This window comes from Spodoptera frugiperda, chromosome 5, assembly GCF_023101765.2.
Source record: "Spodoptera frugiperda isolate SF20-4 chromosome 5, AGI-APGP_CSIRO_Sfru_2.0, whole genome shotgun sequence".
NCBI classification, from domain to species: domain Eukaryota; kingdom Metazoa; phylum Arthropoda; class Insecta; order Lepidoptera; family Noctuidae; genus Spodoptera; species Spodoptera frugiperda.
Window position 1 is genome coordinate 4,656,628 of NC_064216.1, and position 21,769 is coordinate 4,678,396.

The 21,769-nt window shown below is 36.0% G+C and overlaps 1 protein-coding gene across 3 annotated transcripts; it reads right to left on the reverse strand.

Moving 5' to 3' along the window:
• Positions 1-4,843: 4,843 nt before the first annotated feature.
• LOC126910677 (piwi-like protein Ago3) lies at positions 4,844-21,328 on the reverse strand. 3 transcript variants are annotated; one of them, XM_050693597.1, is made up of 17 exons: positions 21,182-21,328; positions 19,874-20,036; positions 19,454-19,553; positions 19,134-19,215; positions 18,595-18,745; positions 17,954-18,125; positions 17,522-17,649; positions 16,865-17,028; positions 15,924-16,121; positions 15,295-15,444; positions 14,829-15,006; positions 14,300-14,557; positions 13,691-13,918; positions 13,118-13,301; positions 12,393-12,558; positions 11,651-11,869; positions 4,844-10,867 (listed from the first exon to the last, which is right to left on the reverse strand). In XM_050693597.1, the coding sequence occupies exons 2-17, from the start codon at positions 20,021-20,023 to the stop codon at positions 10,603-10,605; spliced, it is 2,793 nt and encodes a 930-aa protein (XP_050549554.1). In that variant the 5' UTR covers positions 20,024-20,036; positions 21,182-21,328; the 3' UTR covers positions 4,844-10,602. The 3 variants fall into 3 exon arrangements, with proteins under 3 accessions (XP_050549554.1, XP_050549555.1, XP_050549556.1); XM_050693598.1 differs by lacking the exon at positions 21,182-21,328 and adding an exon at positions 20,931-21,043; XM_050693599.1 differs by lacking the exon at positions 21,182-21,328 and adding an exon at positions 20,853-20,875.
• Between the last annotated feature and the right edge of the window lie 441 nt (positions 21,329-21,769).

Here is a 21,769-nt window from a genome sequence, read left to right on the forward strand (position 1 = left end):
TAACGGTACTAAATTCGGATTAAAGGGAGAATGCTCACAGGAGTAAATTTCCAAAGAGGCTTTACTTGTTCCCACGGCAAAAGGCCTGAGGCTACGTCGCACTGAAACACGACCAGTCGACCAACCGACCAGGCATTACCGCTCTGAAACTTGGCGGACTATAAGCTGTACTTATGAGACACTTTGCTTAGATTGATGAGCGATTTTACTGATACATTTTTGTTTTTAAATTTTAAGTTATTTGTATTTGTGTTGTTAAGGGCTTGTTTTGGAGTAAGTTTTTTAATAAATGTATGTTAGGAAATGTGTTTGAAATGTGTATTAGTAAAGCTAACAAAAATAAATAGTTACTTATTGTAAAACAGACGTTGACCGTGCTCAGAGTTCATTTAATGATTACTTAACCTAGTCCTTAGCGATTGTTATTATGGAATAGTTTAAGTAATCATTACATGTCTCTGAGTGCATACAAGTCATCATTTTTGATATATCATCAATTCATCATCATAATCTTAGCATTATCAGTTTGCCTAGCTCTCTTTTGGGGCCTGGAGTCCGTAGTCGGCTTATACAATACCATTGGGAAAAGAAAAATCAGCAGAACATTAAACATCAAAACATCAGAAGATGAAGAGAGGTGATCACAAATATAAACTGTAGTCTCCTTTTATATTGTAGCCAAATCCATCCATCTTTGCTACAATCACCCTCTTCTTTCAATCGAATTAATACGAACATTCCCACTGAATTGTTCCTAAGCATAATAAAACCTAATAATTACATTTCATAAGCAGGCGAGGCAGTCAGTAAGCATATCAGCTTTTATTCCAATCGATATAAACATCAAATAACTATGCAAAACGAGACATTCGCAGAAGCATACAACGCCACGCTCTCTGCAGGGATTCTCACGTTTTTACTATTTTATTACTCTAACTGCCCTGGTTAACATTCAGGAATATAAATGCGATTGTAAACCTTATCCCGACGAGATAAGAAGGTAGGTCCAAGAGAATGCAGCTTCTATTTGCATTGCATTAATTGAAATTGTAGTAGGAAAGTACTACTGAATGTGTTTCTGTTCATCCGTTTGTGTAGGTACACGTGGTTGTAAAGATGAAGGTCGATAATTAATTGTAATTATAGGGGTGCAAAAGTTTGTAAAACATCATGAAATACGTGTAACAAAGATACTGCATCTCTTACAGATACAAATAAAATGATAGAGACACAAAACAATCCTTTTCATTAAATATTCAATGAAAAAAGGACTCAATCAAATCTAAACATTCCTATAATCATTAAATTACATTTGACCCAGAAAGTCACACGTACAAAATAAGAAATTAGTGTTTCCATCCGTCTCTTCAAATATTAGTCACGGCCAGACGGGCCGGAATCGGCCGGATACAAGAAAAAAATAATCGATGATCGCCTTGTGAGGCCTAATTAAGATATGTATCGATGGCCAACCCACCCCTGTTTCAAGCACTATTGTCCCGCACTAGCACATTAAAGAACCACCAATACACAAGCCAAACAAAAATCACCCTTATTTATTCAGAATTCTTAATCACACAATAAATAATTGATTGTATTTACGATTTCGCCCTCAACTAAGGAACACAGAGATCTTTATGTTCTATTATACTTTTTGTTTTACTGCTTGCGTAGGTGTAAAATTCGAATTACGGCCGATTCTGATTGATAGTGATGGGCGGGGAAATCTTCGATTGTATTATTAACTTTACGACTGTAAATTGAAATATAAAAATCACATTTTGCGTTAGTTCGTTAGTCTTTTGTGTAGGCAGATGTTGGACAAATATATCAATTTTTTATTAGAAAGTTTTGACGTCAATCACGATGGGTAGGCCTCTGTCTACACTTTGATTAAAAGATTTATTCAAATCTTTAATCAAATATTTGGAAACAATAAACGGTTTCGAAGACTCGTCATTTCTTAGAAAGAAAATAACTTAATTAATTGAGCTCAACACGGACATCAGATATGATTACAAAACTGCCGGGCACTCAAGTAAATCTGCTCATTACCTGCAGCTTCATGAAAACGTGTTTATTAAAGCATGTATTTCTTTTATTATAGGCGTGTGCCGACAAACTCCGTAAACACATTTGCATCCCGACCGAAAGCCCGCCGCAGAAACCTCAATCGATCGCTAAAAAAAATTCATCGCATTATAGGTACCCGACGGAACTACCTATATAACTTTCGATACGAAAATATTATCACAAGTTAAAAAATGTGATGATACAAAATTGAATCTTGTGTCAACGATATAAAATCGTTGTCCATTCTTCGTGTATAATCTCATAAGCTGTTGTGAGTAGAGGAGATTCCAATACAATAATACGTGCACTGGGCCGGCGCGCGCGCACTCTGATCTGACCACTACTGTGCATTTCCCACGGGCAGCGTATTGTGCTGTGCTGCTCACTCTGTATAGCGCTGTCTCGCTTTGTCCTGATGGACTGCCGCTCTTTCGTTAAACGAAGCACTCCCACACACGCCGTCGGTATTTCAGATTGTTCTGAGGTGGAGACCGACATACATTACGTCAGCCCACATCTTAGCTGCTAGAAGTATGTTATCGATGTAACACTATGCTTTACTCGCCCTACCCGACGCTGTATGAACATGACTCGACATTTAGAAATTATCCGACACGACATTCAATCATTATTTAGTGAATAATTTTGTTTATTGAGCCTAAATTATAACGAGGTAACTTGCACCTCCACATCATAGTTTTTGAGGTTTTATTTTATGTATTTTGTCTAAGACTACTCCGTAATTTTCATACAAATTAGGAATCTTAAACTTTTTGGCGAAATTTCTGCGAAAATCTTTGGCATTTTCGAATAATCGGCCAGCCCCCTAATCTTTGTGTCAGTTCACTATGGATACTATAATAGGTAAATGTAACGATTATCTAAAATCATCTAAATTGCCAATAATTTTATACTCGGAAATTAACTGAAGAATTCCGCCAATCACAAATTGCAACAGTTGAAATATTCGCGAGTGGCCGCATTGGGGAAACCTTTACACACATTCGAACGTTTTGAAATACATTGCCGTATTTTCAAGAGAAAGATTTTGCCCATAGCTTACAAAAGCGTCGATGTATGTGGAAGAATGTTTGTTAACCATTAAGAGAATTGGAAAACAAAGTAACATGGTATTAAGTTGTCTAATTCACATCTGTCTAGAGCGCGTGCATTCGGCGTCTCCTGTCAAGCGGTGCCGGAGGGCAAGACTCCATTGCGGCTAATTAGGGCGAAATATTTCGGAAACGATTAGACCATTTTCAATAATGAGGGATGTGAAATTAGAAATTTGTTATTTTGGTGCAAATCGCAACGTCACGCCTTTTATCTCGGAAAGAGTAGTTAGAGGTGCATCCGCACATTACGGCACTTAATGCCACTACTTCAATACTTGCCCCATGTAATAAGGGGTGAACTTATTGCCATATACTGGAACAGATAGATAACCTATTTAGTGCAAATATCTGTTTGATTTTTGTTATTACGCCTGGCGCTTGCTTGTGAGAAGGCCTAATACCTACGAAATTAAGCCATAGGTAATGTAGGACAAAAATTAATAGATTTTGAGCTTATAATGTATACGGATAGACAAGTCTCATTAAGGTAAGTTGAGTGTTTACATGATAATGATCATTATCATCGATCATTAGATTTTTAGATATTACAAGATTTTCATAAGGATTAGTTTGAAAACCAGACCTAAGCTAACCAAACCACATAGATATAAACATTGTTAATGTCCATCAGAAGTTAATTTCTTAAATGAGCCCTTTCCATTTCAGGCCCACATCACACATGCTTACTAGACTTTCCTAAGGGCTTAGTACTAGTTTGTTTTACGTTCAACGATACCGCGTTCGGCGCACTTATTGATTGATTAATTCATGCCAGCCAATCAGAGAGCCGAACGCGATCTCGTTTCGTTTTCATTCAACGTAAAACAAACCCATACTAAGGGTACTGTACTCACTAGGGAACTGTTTTAAATTTTAAGACTCGAGAAAGGATGTTGACTGCTTTTACGATTAATCTTTAAGTTTCACAGCAATGGGAACAAGACTTTAAAATCCCGGGATTCTCTATCTTGTTTTTCTATGTGATAAGTCAAAATATCTATATTCTGTATGATGTTATTAATATGCGAACGCAGTCGCGAGCAAAGCTAGCTATTGATAAAACTACATTCCTTACAAAAAGGTTATAGCAATAAGTCTTATTTCCTCAACAAAGTAAAACAAAACAGGGGTCTCGAGTTTGACACCTTATTATTATAATATCATTCTCCTTTGTCATTCTTCCTATAATTGTATCATTATTACATACTTTTTACCAGTTATTGTAATAATTACCAGTGTCTTCGGGCATCAAAAGAGGGCTTTTCCACGAGAGATGTGCTATGCTACATTATTGCGGATGCGTTTGGATTCTACCGATCACATACATTGGTACACATAGCATTGCACTGGTGGAAACTGACATAGCTAAGGTGTTTTTTATATGGAAGGATGCGTGTTATAGATGCATGCTATAGATGGCTTCCCTACTATCGATACATCGCATACTCGAGCAGCGCATCTTCCTCGCACAGCTACTTTGTGGCGGCGCATCTTAATTGTACAGCTACATAGCTTAGTATCGATCGAAACAGTCACATAGTATTATATAGGTACAGCTTAGCTATTTCATCTTCGTAGCATAGCTACATAGCACATCTCTGGAAAAGGAAAAACATCGTTATGTGTAGAAAGGATTATAAAATAAAAGACTAATAGAAGAATTTTGTACTAAAGTTTTATTTCAAATAAGACAATATCTCCTCATAAAAAATCTCTAATAGATACATACTAACTTTCAAATCGCAATCGACCACATACAAAAATATTCTGACAACCCTTACATTTTAAGGTGTGCGTATACGTACGTACTTAATCACGGTTATTACAAACTTACTGCTTATTTATCAATCTTACAATCATTCACGTACATTACCTATTAATTCTTAATTAGGTACGACATATAGTATTATCAAACTAGCTTTATTACGTGTAAAGAATGGTCAGACTGTAGACAGTCACTAGTAGTTGTAGACATTCACTGTAGTTTTCACTGATGTGAAAATTTTCTGTCATTCTAATGACAGAACATTTTCACATTAAAATGTTATGTAAATAAAATGTCATTAGAATGACAGAACATTTTCAGTGATCAACATTAATTCACAATCAAATGACTCCTCCTACCTTGGTTGAAGCATGAAGGAATGTAACTCTTACTGACTAAAAACCACCCTGATCCAACGCCTGCTTCGAGGCTTCGAGCAGTTATGGTAAAATATTGTATGGTAAAAGTTGTTGAAGTTACAGCTGTGTACATCTGAGAGCATAGTTGCAGTTTTTTCTTTTTCTAACAACACAGTAAAAAGGATTTTGGAGCGTATCTGTTCATAATCAATAATGAGTTCAATCACAAAATAAGAAAAAAATATAAAATACAGTTTAGAAGTCAATATTCGATTTATTTTAAAGTAACTTAAGCTAGAACTTAATACAAGGAATGTTGAATCAGTAACTTACAACTTAATCTTTAAAATTAAAGATAAAGTTCAATGATAATTTTAATATGGCCTAATCTAAACGAATGAAATGGAAATTTATAATAAAATATAAAAGTAAATAACAACAAAAACTTACGAATATTTGAGTCATTTCGAGGTAGCCAAACAGATCACACTGAAATGAGGTGTTTTTACACCGCTAGAGGCGCTAGTGTTGTGTTAAGTCTTGTGAACAATATTTTTATAGAAATGGTGGCAACAGAGCAGACGCATAGCCTGATGGTAAGAATCAGCACCTTCCACGGACTCCCGTAACACCAGAGTAGTGCGTTGCCGGCTTTTTGGACTCATGTGATATTTCACTGTAGTGTTCAACGCAGGTCTGTTTCATGTGAGGTCCTGGACATCACTCCAGTCGAGCCTGACTATCGATGCCGAAGAATGGCTCTCCCGCAGTACAAAAGTGATTATTTGCATATTCAAGCCAATTGTCCTCTCAATGAGCCTGATTGCGAAATTTTACTTTTCACCTCACTAGCGCCGCCAATAATAAACTTAGAATTAAAAACTAAATTTAAGAACTAAAGTACTAAATAGAATTTCGATTTCGAACAGTACTAATAAAAAAATCACAATCGATCCTGAGATTTTGCATAAGATCGGCAGTTAGTCTTCTTGTATTTTAGAATACAAGTTACATGCGATTTAAATAAAAAATTCTAAATCAGTTAAATGAAAAATTACAGAAAAATAATAATGCCAAAAGATTGCCTATAGTTGGTTCTGAAAAGAAAATATTACTGAGGAATTAAAACTAATTTTACAAATTACTTATCCATGTAATACGCATCTTTGGCTGCCATTTTTACTAAAGTCATAATTATTGTTTCCACTTATAAAATACTAATTATACTGTAATGGCAAGAAATGTAAACCATTTCTTATTCTACTTTTTGGGATAGGCGGCAAACGAGCAGACGGATCACCTGATTAAAAGCGATCACAGCGCCACCCGTGGACGTCCGCAACAAAAAAGGAGTTACAATTGCGTTATTCTTGAGTATATTTCTTTCGGTATTCAAGACAGTTTCCCACGTCAAGAAGGACGCATATGGTTGAACTGTTACAATATATTTTACAGTTTGTCGCTACTGTTCATTTTGGCTTACAGAACTAACATTTGTCAATTTGGGCGTGTTATGGTAATAGGTACTTTCAAAAATGTTTTTATTTGTTCAATTGGAATGGTTTGACTGTATCTATACAAAATGTATTATTTAGTGGAGTTCGCTGTACAAAAGTACAAAGTACATTTTTTATGTATACATCACATCTCTATATGTATTGTATAGTAAGTCTTGGACACTTGGGAACAAAGAGACGGAGCCACTAGCGTTTTTCCTTGATACAATTATTTCTTGACTACCTTCTGCCAGCGGCTTCGTTCGCGTTCCCGTGGGATAAAAAGTAGGTTGGTTGACATTCAGATCAGATTGACAGACTATAATCGATACTCCTTCCTCCCCTTTAGCCAAGCCGCCTACAAACTAAATCCAGATACACAGTCAAAACATTTTTTGTATACCCTATCAGTCCAATAGGCATGTATAGTATCAAAAATTTGTGCCACACACTTATAAGTGATACGAATATCTAATACATATTAAAATACTAACATATGTAGTCTACAAAATATCGTAGACATTTTTTTTTTTTTTTTTGAGAGCGGAAAATCATCCAATGACTTCTCCTGCCTTGGGTGAGGCGGGAGGAAGTGTCAGACTCTTACTGACTAAAATCCACCCCGTTCTATCTCCTACTTTGAGCCGGAGCTCCAGTAAATGGTAGACATTCTTATGTATTATTTTATTCTAGACCCAATTTTCACAAAATCGAAAATAGATTAAATTGTGGTAACCTTTAAAAGGTACTTTATAATGTGTAGTGAGCACATAAAAGTCAATATTAGACCTCCTTATAGGAAAGGTAATTTACAAAATATCACTAAGTTTTCTGTGAGTTCGTGATATCACTCTAACCGAGCCTAGCAAGGAAATTGGTGATTTGATCCAAAATTAGAAATATTAGTACATTTCTTCGAATCAGAGGGCTTAATACCAGTTTGTTGACAACGAAAAGAGATGCGTTCAGCGCTGATTGGTTTTTTCCTTCACACTGGCCAATCAGATCGCCGAACGCGCTCTCGTTTCGTTTTCGTTCATCGTAAAGCAAACTCGTACTAAGGGTAACTGGTTGAGACTTAGTGACGAGCCCAAAAGTAATTGGGATAAAGGAATAAGTATTAAAAAGCAAAGGTGGTCTTAACTGCATATGACTAGATGCATGAACATGAAGAAAAGCTTAAGAAGTAATAATCCTAAGTGTAAATCAAATTACGTGTGCATCTCATCAGAGGATTTTCGACTTAACAGTGAAATTATAAGGTTGAAAATCTGTTTAACGTATGGGACAGAGAGCGTCTACAGATGTACTCCGTCACAAAACAAATGACTATACTCTTTTTCTTTGGTAAGAAATAATTTCTATCTGTTTCTATTCACTATTATGGATATGCTTCCTATATAACACTATCATACTAGCATTTCCATAGAAAATTCTTAATGTAGGTACTTAAATGTTAACATACATTTTCTTATAGACACACCATTTGCAAACTTTATAAAACGTTTATAATCTCAGACAAGATGTTTAACTATAACATACTGGCACATCAAAATAATATGTAAGAATCACACAAATATTAAACAATTGGGTACTTTCCAACCAGTCACAATCAATTCTAATTTTGAACTATCAAAAACGTTGCCGGCCTTTTGGAGATTATAAGGAATTTAAGGGTTGTTGGGGAATCGGGGATTTTTTAACAAATTATTTTTGACTAAGGAACGTACCCAATTGTTTTTAATACTACGCTTAATACAAACTTATTACAAATTGTACTGTACATAGTCAATTATGCGAAGATGTCGATTCTACTAATAATTTGAACAAATCAAAATGCTCGAGAAACCAGTTAGCTGTGAGACGCTCATGATTATGAGTCCCGTTGCAGCTTGAAATTAGTCGAGCATACTCGACGACTTGATTAGTCAGTGATTATTTCAAATCACGCAAAGAATTAGTAGAATCAAGTCTTAAAGAAAGTAATTAATTCGTTTGGAAATAATACCAAAATGGAAGCTTAACTTAGCATTTTTATAAAAGCACTAAGTACAAAACTAAGTCTAAATAAGTACCTATATCGCTTATTAAATTAAATGCGACGTGAGCTGAGATACATTTTGAGCACCGTATCCATTTGCGTTAAGATTTTTTTAGATATTCAACATAATTTCGTATTCGTGGGTTATAGGCCACTATGTAGCCCAGTGATAAGCGATGATGCGGCCAACCATAGAGCACTCAAGCCCATAAGCAGCTCGATAAACTCTTTTTGATCAATTAAAAACGCACCTAGCTTTTTTGTAACAATTTGGAATTATCACCTCACTAAAACCTCCCCGGTGGCCAAAATTCACATCTATATGGGCCACTGTCCTCTCAATAGACCAACGCCGAAGTCCTTACGGTACATCTGTTACACTACCGCAAATACTTAGAAAGACCTGGGTCCTTGAGCCTCGCTATGTAGGATGGCACGTGACCACTGTACAACAGTCTTCTTTAAGGTCACCCACTGGCAACTCTAACACCCAATTCAGAAGCGGGAGCTTTTACCAACGTGATACTTAAATCCAGTACCAACAGCTTTTTTTTTTCAGCCGAGGTCATCCCACTGCAGGACAAAGGCCTCCCTACCCTCCTGATAGGTAAATATAATTTTAAGTACACTGCAGCGTGTTACATACAATTTGTATTGGCACACGTCAAAGAAATCCAAATGAAAAAAGCGGTCACACCTCGAACATCTTAATTTACTTTCTCAACGCAAAGGAATTGTATGACTACAACAGACATGTATACACACACGTTAAGTTTTACATAAAGACTGGCGTTTTAAACTCCTTTACTCATCAAAATCACACATAGCATCACTCGATTCGTTTGTCCCAAAATCACTTAATATCAAAGTCCGAACAAGTTAAGCACAAAAGAACGTTTAAAAAAATATACTGACAAAACAGTCGAGATTCTAGACCTATGACGAGAGTAGACAAATGAATTCTTAAAATCTATATGTACTTAATTTTAGGTACTAAAAAAAGAATGGCTCCGATTTTAAACTAGTGGGCTTGCAATATGCGCGGTATTTTTAAACTTAGAAAAAAAAATAGAATAAATTGATAACCTCAAAGAATTAATTTATAGAACTAGTTAACCTTTGCAGTGAAAATTATAAAAATAAAAGTAAAATCATCCCAAATACTTATAATAATTAGATCAAACAAATCACATTTTATATTTAAAACCCAATCACTGAATTGACTTTGTCATATAATCTAACTCAATCAGCCATTTGATTCAAAATTAACTTAAAATTTAAAAGGTGGGAGAAAATTGCAAACGGTGGGTTAAATTAAAATTAAAATGTAGATCTAAATGAAGAGACGAAATTCGATAGTTTGATGAAGTAACGTAAAATGATATTGAACACGAAAAGTACGAAAAAAAAGGTACCTTTTAGGTACATAATTGATCAAAAACTATACTCAGAGACATTTAATGGTTACTTAAACTATTCCTTAGTAACGATTTTGTTCTGAAAACAATTGCTAAGAACTCGGTTAAGTAACCATATTAACGACTCTGAGTAAGGTAAGTAACAAAAGTTAGTCTATAATTAGATTAGACCGACAATTTAGATAACAAATGTTTTACATTCCCTAATAAGTAAAAATACTATAATCTGCCATTCTTTATTGGCTTTTGGATGCCAAACAAACAAAAAAATACCGCGCACATTACACAAAGAATCACAATTAAACATATTATGTACTTTTTAGTACTAATACTTTTTACAAGAAGTACAATTTGTTGGCTAACGACTCAGCAGGCTCTTGATGTACGCTACTGCCAATTAAAGATGCCAGTTTATGGGCGTACTGGCACGGGGCTGGCACTCGGACTGTACCAGGCCAGTTGTAGTAAAGGTGGCATAATTTGTACGTCAGTCTTTGGCACTGATCCGGCGTCATGTCACTATCGTCGTGGACAACTACGTAATGTGTTGGGGTCACTGTACCTTGGTTTACCTTCTGCGATACTATTAAGAAGTCGTACCTGGAATTGACAAAGTATTGTGAGGTTTTTATTGTAAAAGGTGATTTTAACGGTAAGCATCCACAGACCCGCATAGTACGCATCCCACGCAAAGGATTTTAGTTTGTCTTGTATAGACACACATACAACTGCGTCCTGCCCATGCGTCCTGATCAGCATCGTACGTACCGCGTCATCGGCAACGCCTACATGCGATGCGTATCGATGACGTCATATGGGATGCATGTGATGCGTACGATGCGGGTCTGTGGACGCTTACCTTAAATAGGCAATAATCCCTGTAGTCACACTATAGAATTTATTATTGAGTTCAATCCTAATGTCATCCTAATACAAATACAGCTTGAATATCTTGTTATCATACTGGCGACATTGTTTGCCCTAATCTCCAGTCTTGGTAGGGATATTACGCTTTTAAAGGTTCAGTTTCTTCAGAGAATGTCTCTGCCCAATCTCTATGAAATGTGCTGTACCTAAGTCAACTCATATTACACCCATGGAAATAAATACGGAGACAAATGCGTCTCTACTATCACACACACAAAAATATAGATAACTAACAACTCCCGCGCGGTTTCACCTGCTCCCCACAGCTCCTATTGGCCGTTGCGTGTGGTTTTATAGCCTATAACTGTCCTCGATAAATGTACTATCCAACACTAAAATCATTTCTCAACCGAACCAGTAATTTCAGAGATTTGTTGAAACGTTCAAACAAACAAACTTATCTCTTTTCAGCTTTATACAAAAAAGGCAGGTATAAGTATAAATAAATAAACTTACCAATCACGTCTAGTAATATCATGGTCCACAATAGTTCCTGGGTTAGGATTTTCCAGTCCATCTGGTGTCTTCAAAAATATCCTCGTGTTGATACGTTTCTGTACGACTATATAAGTGATCGCTGGTACAGTCCTGCCTTCGAACGAAGACAGAGAGATCTGCATTTGTGGAATTTCGAAGTCTTTGATCACCTGTAGCTCACCGTCGCCTACACCGTCTCTGAAGAAATAATATTATACCCATATGTAATATTTCAATTACATAGGAGAAAGGGAGTGCAGAAAGAAGCCACAAACCGCAGGCAAAAGCTAGTCCATAAAAATATATATTTTGAAGTTCAATTGAATTCGTATTTTTTCTTTGAAAACTGATCCCTGATACAGCTAAGGAAAATAAATAAACATTATGTAAGTTTTAAAATCATTAAAACTCAATCTGGCATTTAAATCAACATTCTGTAAGTTTTAAAATCATCTGGCATTAGGGCGGGATCAAATGTTAGGAAGATTTCTTGACTACTAAGTAAAATATTTGGCATCTTCAGAGTTACGTAGGTTTGAATACTAATATTAGTCCTTGAAAATCCACGGTATTTAATTTTTGTCTGAATCTGCCGTCACCACTAGACAATGGAAAAAATATTGTCTCTCGAAGCCAACTTTACTATGGAAGTTTGCAGGTCTACTTTTCTGATTATTTAAGATACTTTTATAAGAAAAAAATAAAATAAAACAATAAGTACCTGTATATAATAATCCTATCAGGTAAATTACCATTTACACTGAGATACACCCTGATGGCCTGTACGAAGCAGTCTCTGAGATGGTCAGCTATCTCCTGGCCGCGCCCTTGGAACACCACCTTTGAGTACCAATGCGTCATTGATTGATTGTATGATGCGACAAAAGCTGGAAAGAAAAAATAGAGAATTTAGAAGAATGAATGAGAATTCATTCAAAACTATTTTGTTTTTAGACCGTAGTGTCATTTTTGTTTGTCAATACACTTCGTCTACTAAGGGCTTATGCACACCACATTTTTTAACTCTTTTATTATTATTTTTCTCCTGAAGAGCATTTTGTTGTCGTTTGTATCGATAAAAATGTGCGGCACCGGCGCGTGTGTATCGAAACAAACGCGCGTCTGTATCGCTACACACGCGCGTTTGCATCGCGTCTGTTTCGGTACACAAGCACGTCAGGTGTGCAAAGGTCTACAGGCTGCGTCTAACTTGATCAATGTCATGATCATCCAATGACTTCTCCCGCCTTGGATCAACTAAAGGTTACAATAAGAATATAAAAATCCATAACATAACATAACATCACTCCACTCCATTTTTATCTCCGAAAGCAAAGGCATTTTTATATTTATGTAAGTAATTATAAAAATAAATGTAAATGTAACATACTCAATGACTAAATATACTCAAAACTTTAAACCCAGAAAAAAGTGAAAAAATCTTACCACAAACGCTCTGCTTCTTCCGCGAAACATCGTGATAGGAATCGATACCAATGACCATGGCTGACTTGAATGGTATATTGATGTTCCAAAGAGTACCGCCCAGCTTACAGTTCATTTGAAGAAGAATCTTCTGAGTTATCGCACGAATTTTATTCGCGTTCATCAGTGTACGGGCGTTTATCACCTGGAAAAGGGAAAAAAGTATGTATTTTTTTACTTATGTTATAAAGTGAAACGATATTTTTGTTTAAATTGAATAAACATAACAATTTGCTTTTTCAGCAAGCCTTTATTTCATATTATATAATAAAACCGAGACCTATCCTACCTAAATACATTAATACACCTTGGGCGAAGCCGTAATTGGAAAATTGGCACTTATTTACACAAAAACACGTAAAATCACAGACGTCTTTAAAGAAATTCGGAAATCGATCATTAAAAGGAGACCTCTAAGTAAGATAAACTTTGCTACGCAACTTTTGTCCAGCATTGAGACATATCAACTTCACATTATAAATAAACGTAGTGACCAAATATCCTACATAAATATATAATATCGTAAATATTTACCTGCGACGGCACAGGGTTATCAGCACAGCATATCTTCTTGATAACTCCATATCTATCATCCCTAGCGGTTGGGCAGATAACTACCACAATCTGCAAGTCAGGAACAATGAGTTTCTTCAACGCGCTGACGTAGGCATCCGTGCGGTCGTTCGGTAGGCGAAACATTTCGGGGTCACTGACATTTATACCCATTGGGCGACAGGATCGCTTCAATGTGTCCACAAAGTCCTGTGAATTTTCAAAGGTTATAGAAGATTTAATGAATCTATAGTTAAGCCAAGATTAGTGTGAAATGTTTGTTAACAGACTACAAAATGTTAAGAAACAGATTCTGAACAGTTCTGAGCATATTTTCAACTTTATTTCAATAGAATAAGGTTAAAAATCTATCGTCATCGTTAGCAGTATGTAGTGCTTCTATCCTTTTGCAGTCAAATTCGAAACTTCATAGATAAAAAATGTATAAGAAGACAAATCTGGAATATGGAATCGTCCAGTATATGGAATAATATGTATTCTTCATTCCCATATAAAAAAAAAATAATGACATTCTAATTACGTTTATTTATTTGTAAGTAATTTAAAAAGAAGAGTAATTAATAAACTTACAGCAACAACTCTCTTGTCCCTATCCGTGTACAAGAGAGCCCATTTATAAATATCGACCGCTTGCATCACATGGTTCTTAGTGACCTCCCCGTTCCACTCCGCATTGGGTCTGCCTGGCACTCGGACATTGTTACCGAAGAATAAAGTCTCCGGTTGCAGCGTCCTTGCAGTTATGTTGATAGTCTCCGGAGCTATGCTCAGACCCCAACCGGATAGTCTACGCTTCGCAGTTTCGTTTTTCATCACTGTTTCTATGTACTGTGGAAGATTTAATTATTTGTATTAATAAATTGTTTATTTTATTTTATTTAAAAAAATGATCTTTTAATTTTTAAGAAGTAACATAGGCTGTTTCTCACCGTGTCAAAATACAGTCGGACAACTATATTTTATTAATACATATTTACAATACATTTATTTGTGAAAACTGCCCAATTTATCTAACATAACATAAAATAACCACAAAAACAAAACATAATAATGTAATCCTCAAGCAAAAACCAACTTTACAGCTATAAAAATAAAGTACCTTTTTAAACGCTGCGTGACGTTGGTTCGGTGTTATCTTGGTATGGCAAGCCACATCCTTCATCAATTTAAAATTGCTTCGTTGATCATCCGTAAGGCCAGTTAACTGGCACAATTCGGGGATCAAACATATCATGAAGTCTGTTTTACCTTCTGTGCCAGGCAAAAGTTTTGAATCCCTGAAAAATATAAATTTGATTTAGTTACTTTGCCGTTTTAACAGTAAAGTTAAATCGAAAGGTGTGTTTTTTGACGGAGGAAATCGTCTCTAATTCTCCCGCCTTGGGTGAGGTGAGAAGGAGTGCCAGATGCTTACTGACTAAAAACAACCTCGTTCCTTCTCCTGCATTGACAAGGTAACTCATGCTAGGAAATCATAATTATGAGCATAATTAACTTTATAATACCAAAACTATACCCTTCGTACGAGTAAACACAGGAAACAATGTAACTATTTGTTTACTCACCTGGATATTAACAATGGTTGATCCCAGTCCTTGATTTCAATACCGTATTGTTTCTTGTAATAATCGACGTAACTTATCTTCACCGGTACACCATTTTCAAGCTTCTCAAACGTTGATCTTGGCGTCTTCTCGTCGTCAATACTGTCTACCCTGTAAAAAGAATAAAATTATGTACTGGAATATAATACACAAACCAATCTAAAAGACATTTGGGGTTGTTATATCTATTGCTGAATGTAATGGTTGCATTATATTCAGCAATAGCAATACATATATCGTGGCTTACAATAATTTTTCGCAAAGCTGTTGCATTGTTGAAACATTATTATGGAGCATTTTCTTATTTGTCTATTTTTCGAAAATTTAAATTAATAATTATAGCAGAGTCTTGATTGCGAGGTTAAGTTGCTGCGTAACGTGTCGCAAATTAAATTTTTAAGAGGAACAAATCTTTGCATGGTCCTATGTCTGGCTGCGTCATGACATAGAACAAAATTCTAGTAATTTTATAAATATAGATAAGCTTAATGATTGTTTTAAGTTTCTTTTATTTTCCTTGTGCAATATTACTGTATTTATATACTTATGTTGATGACACTAAATAAATAGATAAATAAAATAGTCCTTACCTATACATTTTCTTATTGTACGTAGTCATAACTGAACAGCCGACCAGCCTCTCAGCGAGAGCCTTCTTCCATCCCGTTCCCTCTGATTGGACAGTCTCCTTAATGTATGATAGTACTGTTTGAGTCCGGATTACTTTGTGTGTGGAGTCCAAAGTCAACATCAAACCTCCTTCGTATTCGCTCACTGCTGTCACGTAACTAAAAAGAAAAGCAATCATACCTTTGTTAGGCAATAACAATATTTAGAATAGAGTCGGCGTTACTTTGGGGAAATCCAAGCTATACTAACAATACACTAAGATTTTTAGTTTTAATTCCGTTTATACATGTATTTTTTAACATGCGGCGTGCAGCACCGCTCTCCCGCCCGCAATTAAATGCTCATGCAGCAGGAGTGCAACATAAAACATAAAATAACAATATTATATTTTTAATACAAGTATATCTAGTGAAGATTAGCTGCTATGCAACAAACGTGTCACAAGGATTCCCGCATCGAGTAAAATAACACATAGCGCTACTTACTACATTATTTACATTCTGCTTTATCGTTACAATGAGTCTTGTGCGACGTCCTAGCGTCTTGCGTGAGCGATCTAGAAGCGAACGCGAAGCGGTACAGTGACACGCGAATTCAACGCGATGCGGTGTGACGCGGCGGCTATGTCCTATGTGTATGTGAATCGTTTTATTTTGTTTCTGTTTCCGACATTATAAACAAAAACGTGACGGCACCGCATCCAGTTCCCACGAAAATATAATGTCAATTATGAAGCCACAAATCGCGCTTCACCGCATATTAAGAGCGGTTGATCACGTCAATAGATTTTGACAGTTAGTTGTTTTTGCATCGCGCCACACCTTATCGCCTTCGCGTCTAGATCGCCCACGCAGGTCGTCGTGTAAAATACAAGTTGATATAACAATAAGTTTTAACATACCCAGGCCAAATTTCCAATCTATGCTGAGGTATCGGAATACCAGCTCGGTCATTGAAGTGTTCTCGACCGATCCTGACTAGCTGCAGGTCGTTCATAATATTCCTAAATATTACGTTGTAGATATGTATCATTTCACTCAGGCGACGTGTTCTGCGGAATATTATCTGTAAGAAATAGTTATTTGGGTTTAGAAATTCGTTGAATAAAGTTTAAACCAATCTTTAGCAAATAAAATTTGGATGAAAGCAAGATCCTGAGGATAATGCTCTGGAGCATGTAAACTTCCATCAAAATTGATGTGACTTGCAAGTCAACTTATGTGGTTTACTTTGCAGCACTTGGTACATTTTTAACTAAGTAAAAAATCGCAAATGGCTCTAAAACAATACTCTAATCAATTTACATGTCATTGTTACAATCAATTTACATCTCATTATTTGGGTTTAGCTTGAGCAAACACCTAAATTATTGTTTACAAGTCAGTAAAGCTCTCAATAGGTATGTAAAACACATTTGCGTAAGTGTAAAACATCATAAAATACTAACTGCCGTACTCTGAGCCATTTAAAGATTACTTAACCAAGTTGTTAGTAATTGTTATTGGGACAAAATTGTTAAGTAATCATTATATCTCTCTGCTTATGACATTATACTTACTGTAATCCTAACTTTGCTGCTGTCATAAGGATTAGTGGAGATCAAGTGGAGAGCTTCTTCAGGCAGCTTATGTGGCACATACAGGGTGGTACCATCAAACGTCTTGTTTGGGAAGTACTTATGGTGTTCTGTAACAAAGATGATAAATAATTATAACGTTTAATTGTTTGTTTCAATGAGAGAATGAATAATAGAAAGTATCAGTTTGATTTTTGATTACAGGACTCCACCGATCTTCTAAAATTTATACGATTCTTACCTTAATTGTTTTAATATAATGGCGAAATTCGAATTAACGCTAACGTCACACTAGAGTATTTAAAAATATATGTTCCTCAGGTCCAATCTTCTAGACGTCTATGTAACAGTCAAAAACAAACTCATTTTAAAACAAAATAAAGTTCAATTTCATAAAACATCAAAAAAACTTACCACCGAGAAGTTTATAGCGTAAATTCATATAGTCCTGCTCTGGGTCGAACCTGACATCATACTCATATACGCTGTTTTCTTCGAATTGCAAGTAGATGTAATTTGCTGTCACATCTACTGGCATGCCAGTCACACCCTTCTTCACAACTGGCGGTGTTTCTTTTACTTCGCGCTGTAAAGAAGTACATACTCATATCAGTCATGCTAGCTAAGGAGGAGGCGGGACGCGTGAGCGAACTAACCTCCTCACGCCCCAGCCATCGCGAGAGACACTCGGGACGATCTCCGGCCACCGTAAGTGCGGGTCTGCGGACGGCGAGTAGGGGTAGCTCGCCGCCCAACCAGATCCAGATCCGTGTGTGCGGACACAAATTAGATCACTGCAGTAATTTCGAGCACCGAAAAACTTTAAGAATATCCAAGCTAGATTTCACCTAAAACCCTCAGCACAACGTCAAGCCTTTAATCCCTGCAGGGGTAGGCAGAGGAGCACATTACGACACGTAATGCCGCTATACAGTGTAACTACACCCACTTTTCACCATTTGTGTTATAAGTCCAATGTAATAGGGAATGAGCTTATTGGCATATACCTAAAACCCTTTGCCCTACTAATGAATTAATTAAAGAACTGTACTTACGAAAACTTTTTTAGCCCGAGTAGTGTTATCAGGTGGTCTGGTAATGGATGTTTTAGACATTTTTTCTGTGATCTGTGATACTCCAGACCTTGAGCTGCCTTCACCAGAAGGGCCGGGAACAGCGGCAGCGCCTGCAGCCTTCGCAGCTTGTCTGTGGGAAAAAGTTAACATAGTTTTCTAAGTTTTTTTTTATAACGTCACGCCTTTAATCCCCGAATGGATAGGCAGAGGTGCACATTATGGCACATAATGCCAATGTACACCCACATTTTACAATTTATGTTGTAAGTCCCATGTAATAGGTGGTGAGCCTATTGCCATATACCAAGCACATTTCTAGACTCCGTGCTACCACTGAGAAATTTTCGAACAACCGAAAAAAGCCCAGTAGTACTTCGCCCAACCCGGAAATCGAACCCGAGACCCCTTGCCCAGCAGTCACACTTGCAACCACTCGGCCAACAAGGCAGTCAGTTTTCTAAGTTTTATGTACTCTTTTTTGTATTTTTAATAAAATTATGGTTTCTATAGATACTTACAGAGACTGTAACAGCTTGAGTCCTCTGCCTACGCCCTTTGCTGGTGTTGGACTAACGTCACTTGCCGGAACAAATTGTGGGACTGTAAAAAGATATCATAAATTTTACTGCAATCTGTTGCTGTAGCTGTATATTCTTATGCGTTATTTATGGAGACCAATAAGCAATATATGACAGAGTCCAAACCAAATACATTTGTATTGTACTGGTGATCCCTTATGACTTAGCTGGATAGATCAAAACTCAATTTGTAATTTAACAAAATGTGGATTTCGTATTAAAATTATAGAATATAGAATGGTGTTTAAGAAGTAACTTACCTCCTGGTTTGTTTGCATTAGCCTTGGCAAGTAGCATAGCTGCAATCTTGCCTCTACCACCAATTGAGGTGCCCATAGGCAATGAGGCAGATGACATGGCCTATAAAGTTTAAAAAAATCAATGATTTAGGTAGGTATACATACACTTTGAAATCCTTTGGTAACACATTTTAAAATGAAACACAGAATTAATTTAGATTTTTGTACCATGTACACACTACATTGTTGACAATAAAAGTATAATAATGTAGTAGTATATTAGCTCTAGTAAGAAATCAACAGTAAGTAAACAATGGTAAAAGATTGTGAAACAAGCCAAAATAAAACTTAAATGTGTGAAAATACAGTACACATTTAAACAACAAGTATTAAGTTCTCAATGTAATTTGTGTGAAGTAAAACCTAGAAATTGATACTTACAGTAGAAGCAGACTCGCTAACTACACTTGGAGCTGTACTAGGATCTGTAGTACTAGTGGAAGCATCATCGCATGATGAGCTTGCCTGAGTCTTCTTCAGAGCCTGTAGCAAGGCCAGGCCACGGCCGCGGCCCCTCATTTGATCCGACATGTTGAACTGTGAACTAGAATAAAGTCTAATTTAGTTGGATCGTAATAGCTGCTAAGATAACTTTACTTTATGAGAAAAGCAGAAGATACACTTTTGAAAGTCGCTGTAGCTTTTACATATAACAAAACATAGGTAGTAGCTACTCTATCTTATATAAATTCAACAAGATTTTATCACTTTAATAATACAATGTTGCATTGGCTACCAAGACCATTACTGCTAAGTTGTAATAAGTTATGTATGTCAGCATTTTGTAGAAACATGAGCATGTTGGTACATTTCTAGTGACTTACATCAAAATAAGCACTATAATTGAATTTAAATTACCAATCAGAGCAAAATCCAACCTTATTATGTTAAGAATAAGTTATGATACCAGTAGGTAGTATGCGAGGATCTTACATCCTACTAATATTATAAATGCGAAAGTTTATGAGTTTATGTTTATGTGTAATTACGTCAAAACGACAGGAGGAATGGAATGAAATTTGAAACATAAGAAGCCTATGGTCTAGGACAACACATGGATTACTTTTTAGCCCACGGGATCGCGGGCGGAGTCGCGGGCAGACTAAACGCAAAGAGATAAAGGATCGAACTCAGTGGCTTGTTATAGAAGACGCCTATGTCCAGCAGTGGACGAAAACAGGCTGATGGGGAATACGAAGTAATTTAGTAAACTTATTAATTAATATAAGCTGAAATTACAAGTGTCTTGTAATTTCTGAGAAATAACTTTGTTCTGTCTACCACTGGCAACCAGACGAGCGGGAAATGTTGGGAAAGAAGTCGAGACATGTCTGATCAGCAACTAAATGTATTTACTTACGATTAATAAAAGACGACAAAGTCAATTAAACCACAATCAGCCCGAAACAACACGAAAATAAAAATCGCAAATACCTACCAGTTAATAAATGGGTACCTACAGATAAATCAATAAAATAAAATCATTTATTGCGTAAAAAAAGTAAAGAACGGAAAGAAATATAAATTATAGACGCCTAATGCTATAATGCTTTCTACAAAAGTAGGTATACAATAAATGCCTACCTAAACAACTTCTGGATTAAAGAAAACAATAGGTATTTCAACTTAACAAATCAACATGAAACTTGATATGACCTACTCATGAAAGAATATGATAAGTTATCTCACCTTATTACTTATTTTTCTTACTGTTTTCTTTTATTAATATTAAAAACTTGCAAGAAACGAACGCTTTCACAATCTACCCTTTCAGCATGTAGAATTTGGCAGAATATTTTAATTTTTTAATTTTAAAATGTCAAAGATAAAACAATATCCTTTTGCCACAGATACACAAAATAGCCACTATGCTGCCACAGACTATAAATTAACAAACATTATGTGCATGGCGTACACTATACACTGTGCAGTGGCAAACAAATATTTTATTCGCGATTGCAAAAGTTTCTAGTACCAAATCCGAACAGAGTGTAAGGTGAAATATATTTCTTTATCAATATTCTTTTCCAATATTGATTTCATGATGATTCTAATAAAGAGTTTAGGATTATGGAGCATATTATGTTTTGGCCAGAAGCGTAGCTAGCGCCGTATCTGCCGTATCAATTATACAGGGCTCCCGGTCCACAGGGGCCCCGACGTGCATAAGCAATAATAAAAACTTCCCAATTCATAAATTACAAAAGTCCAAATAATAATCAATTCCTTCGTTTTTCTCGCAGCAACTTTAGAAAAATTCCGAATATAGGCTCACTG

What these genes read in the sequence shown, in the direction of transcription:
- LOC126910677 (XM_050693597.1), bottom strand. Translation starts at nt 20,023, where the DNA reads ATGTCGGATCAAATGAGGGGCCGCGGCCGTGGCCTGGCCTTGCTACAG. An exon ending in CTCAAGCTGTTACAGTCTCT is followed by an intron (nt 18,746 to 19,133) that starts GTAAGTATCTAT and finishes TTTTTCCCACAG; the next exon opens with ACAAGCTGCGAAGGCTGCAG. An exon ending in GCAGCAAAGTTAGGATTACA is followed by an intron (nt 17,029 to 17,521) that starts GTAAGTATAATG and finishes TATTTCTTACAG; the next exon opens with ATAATATTCCGCAGAACACG.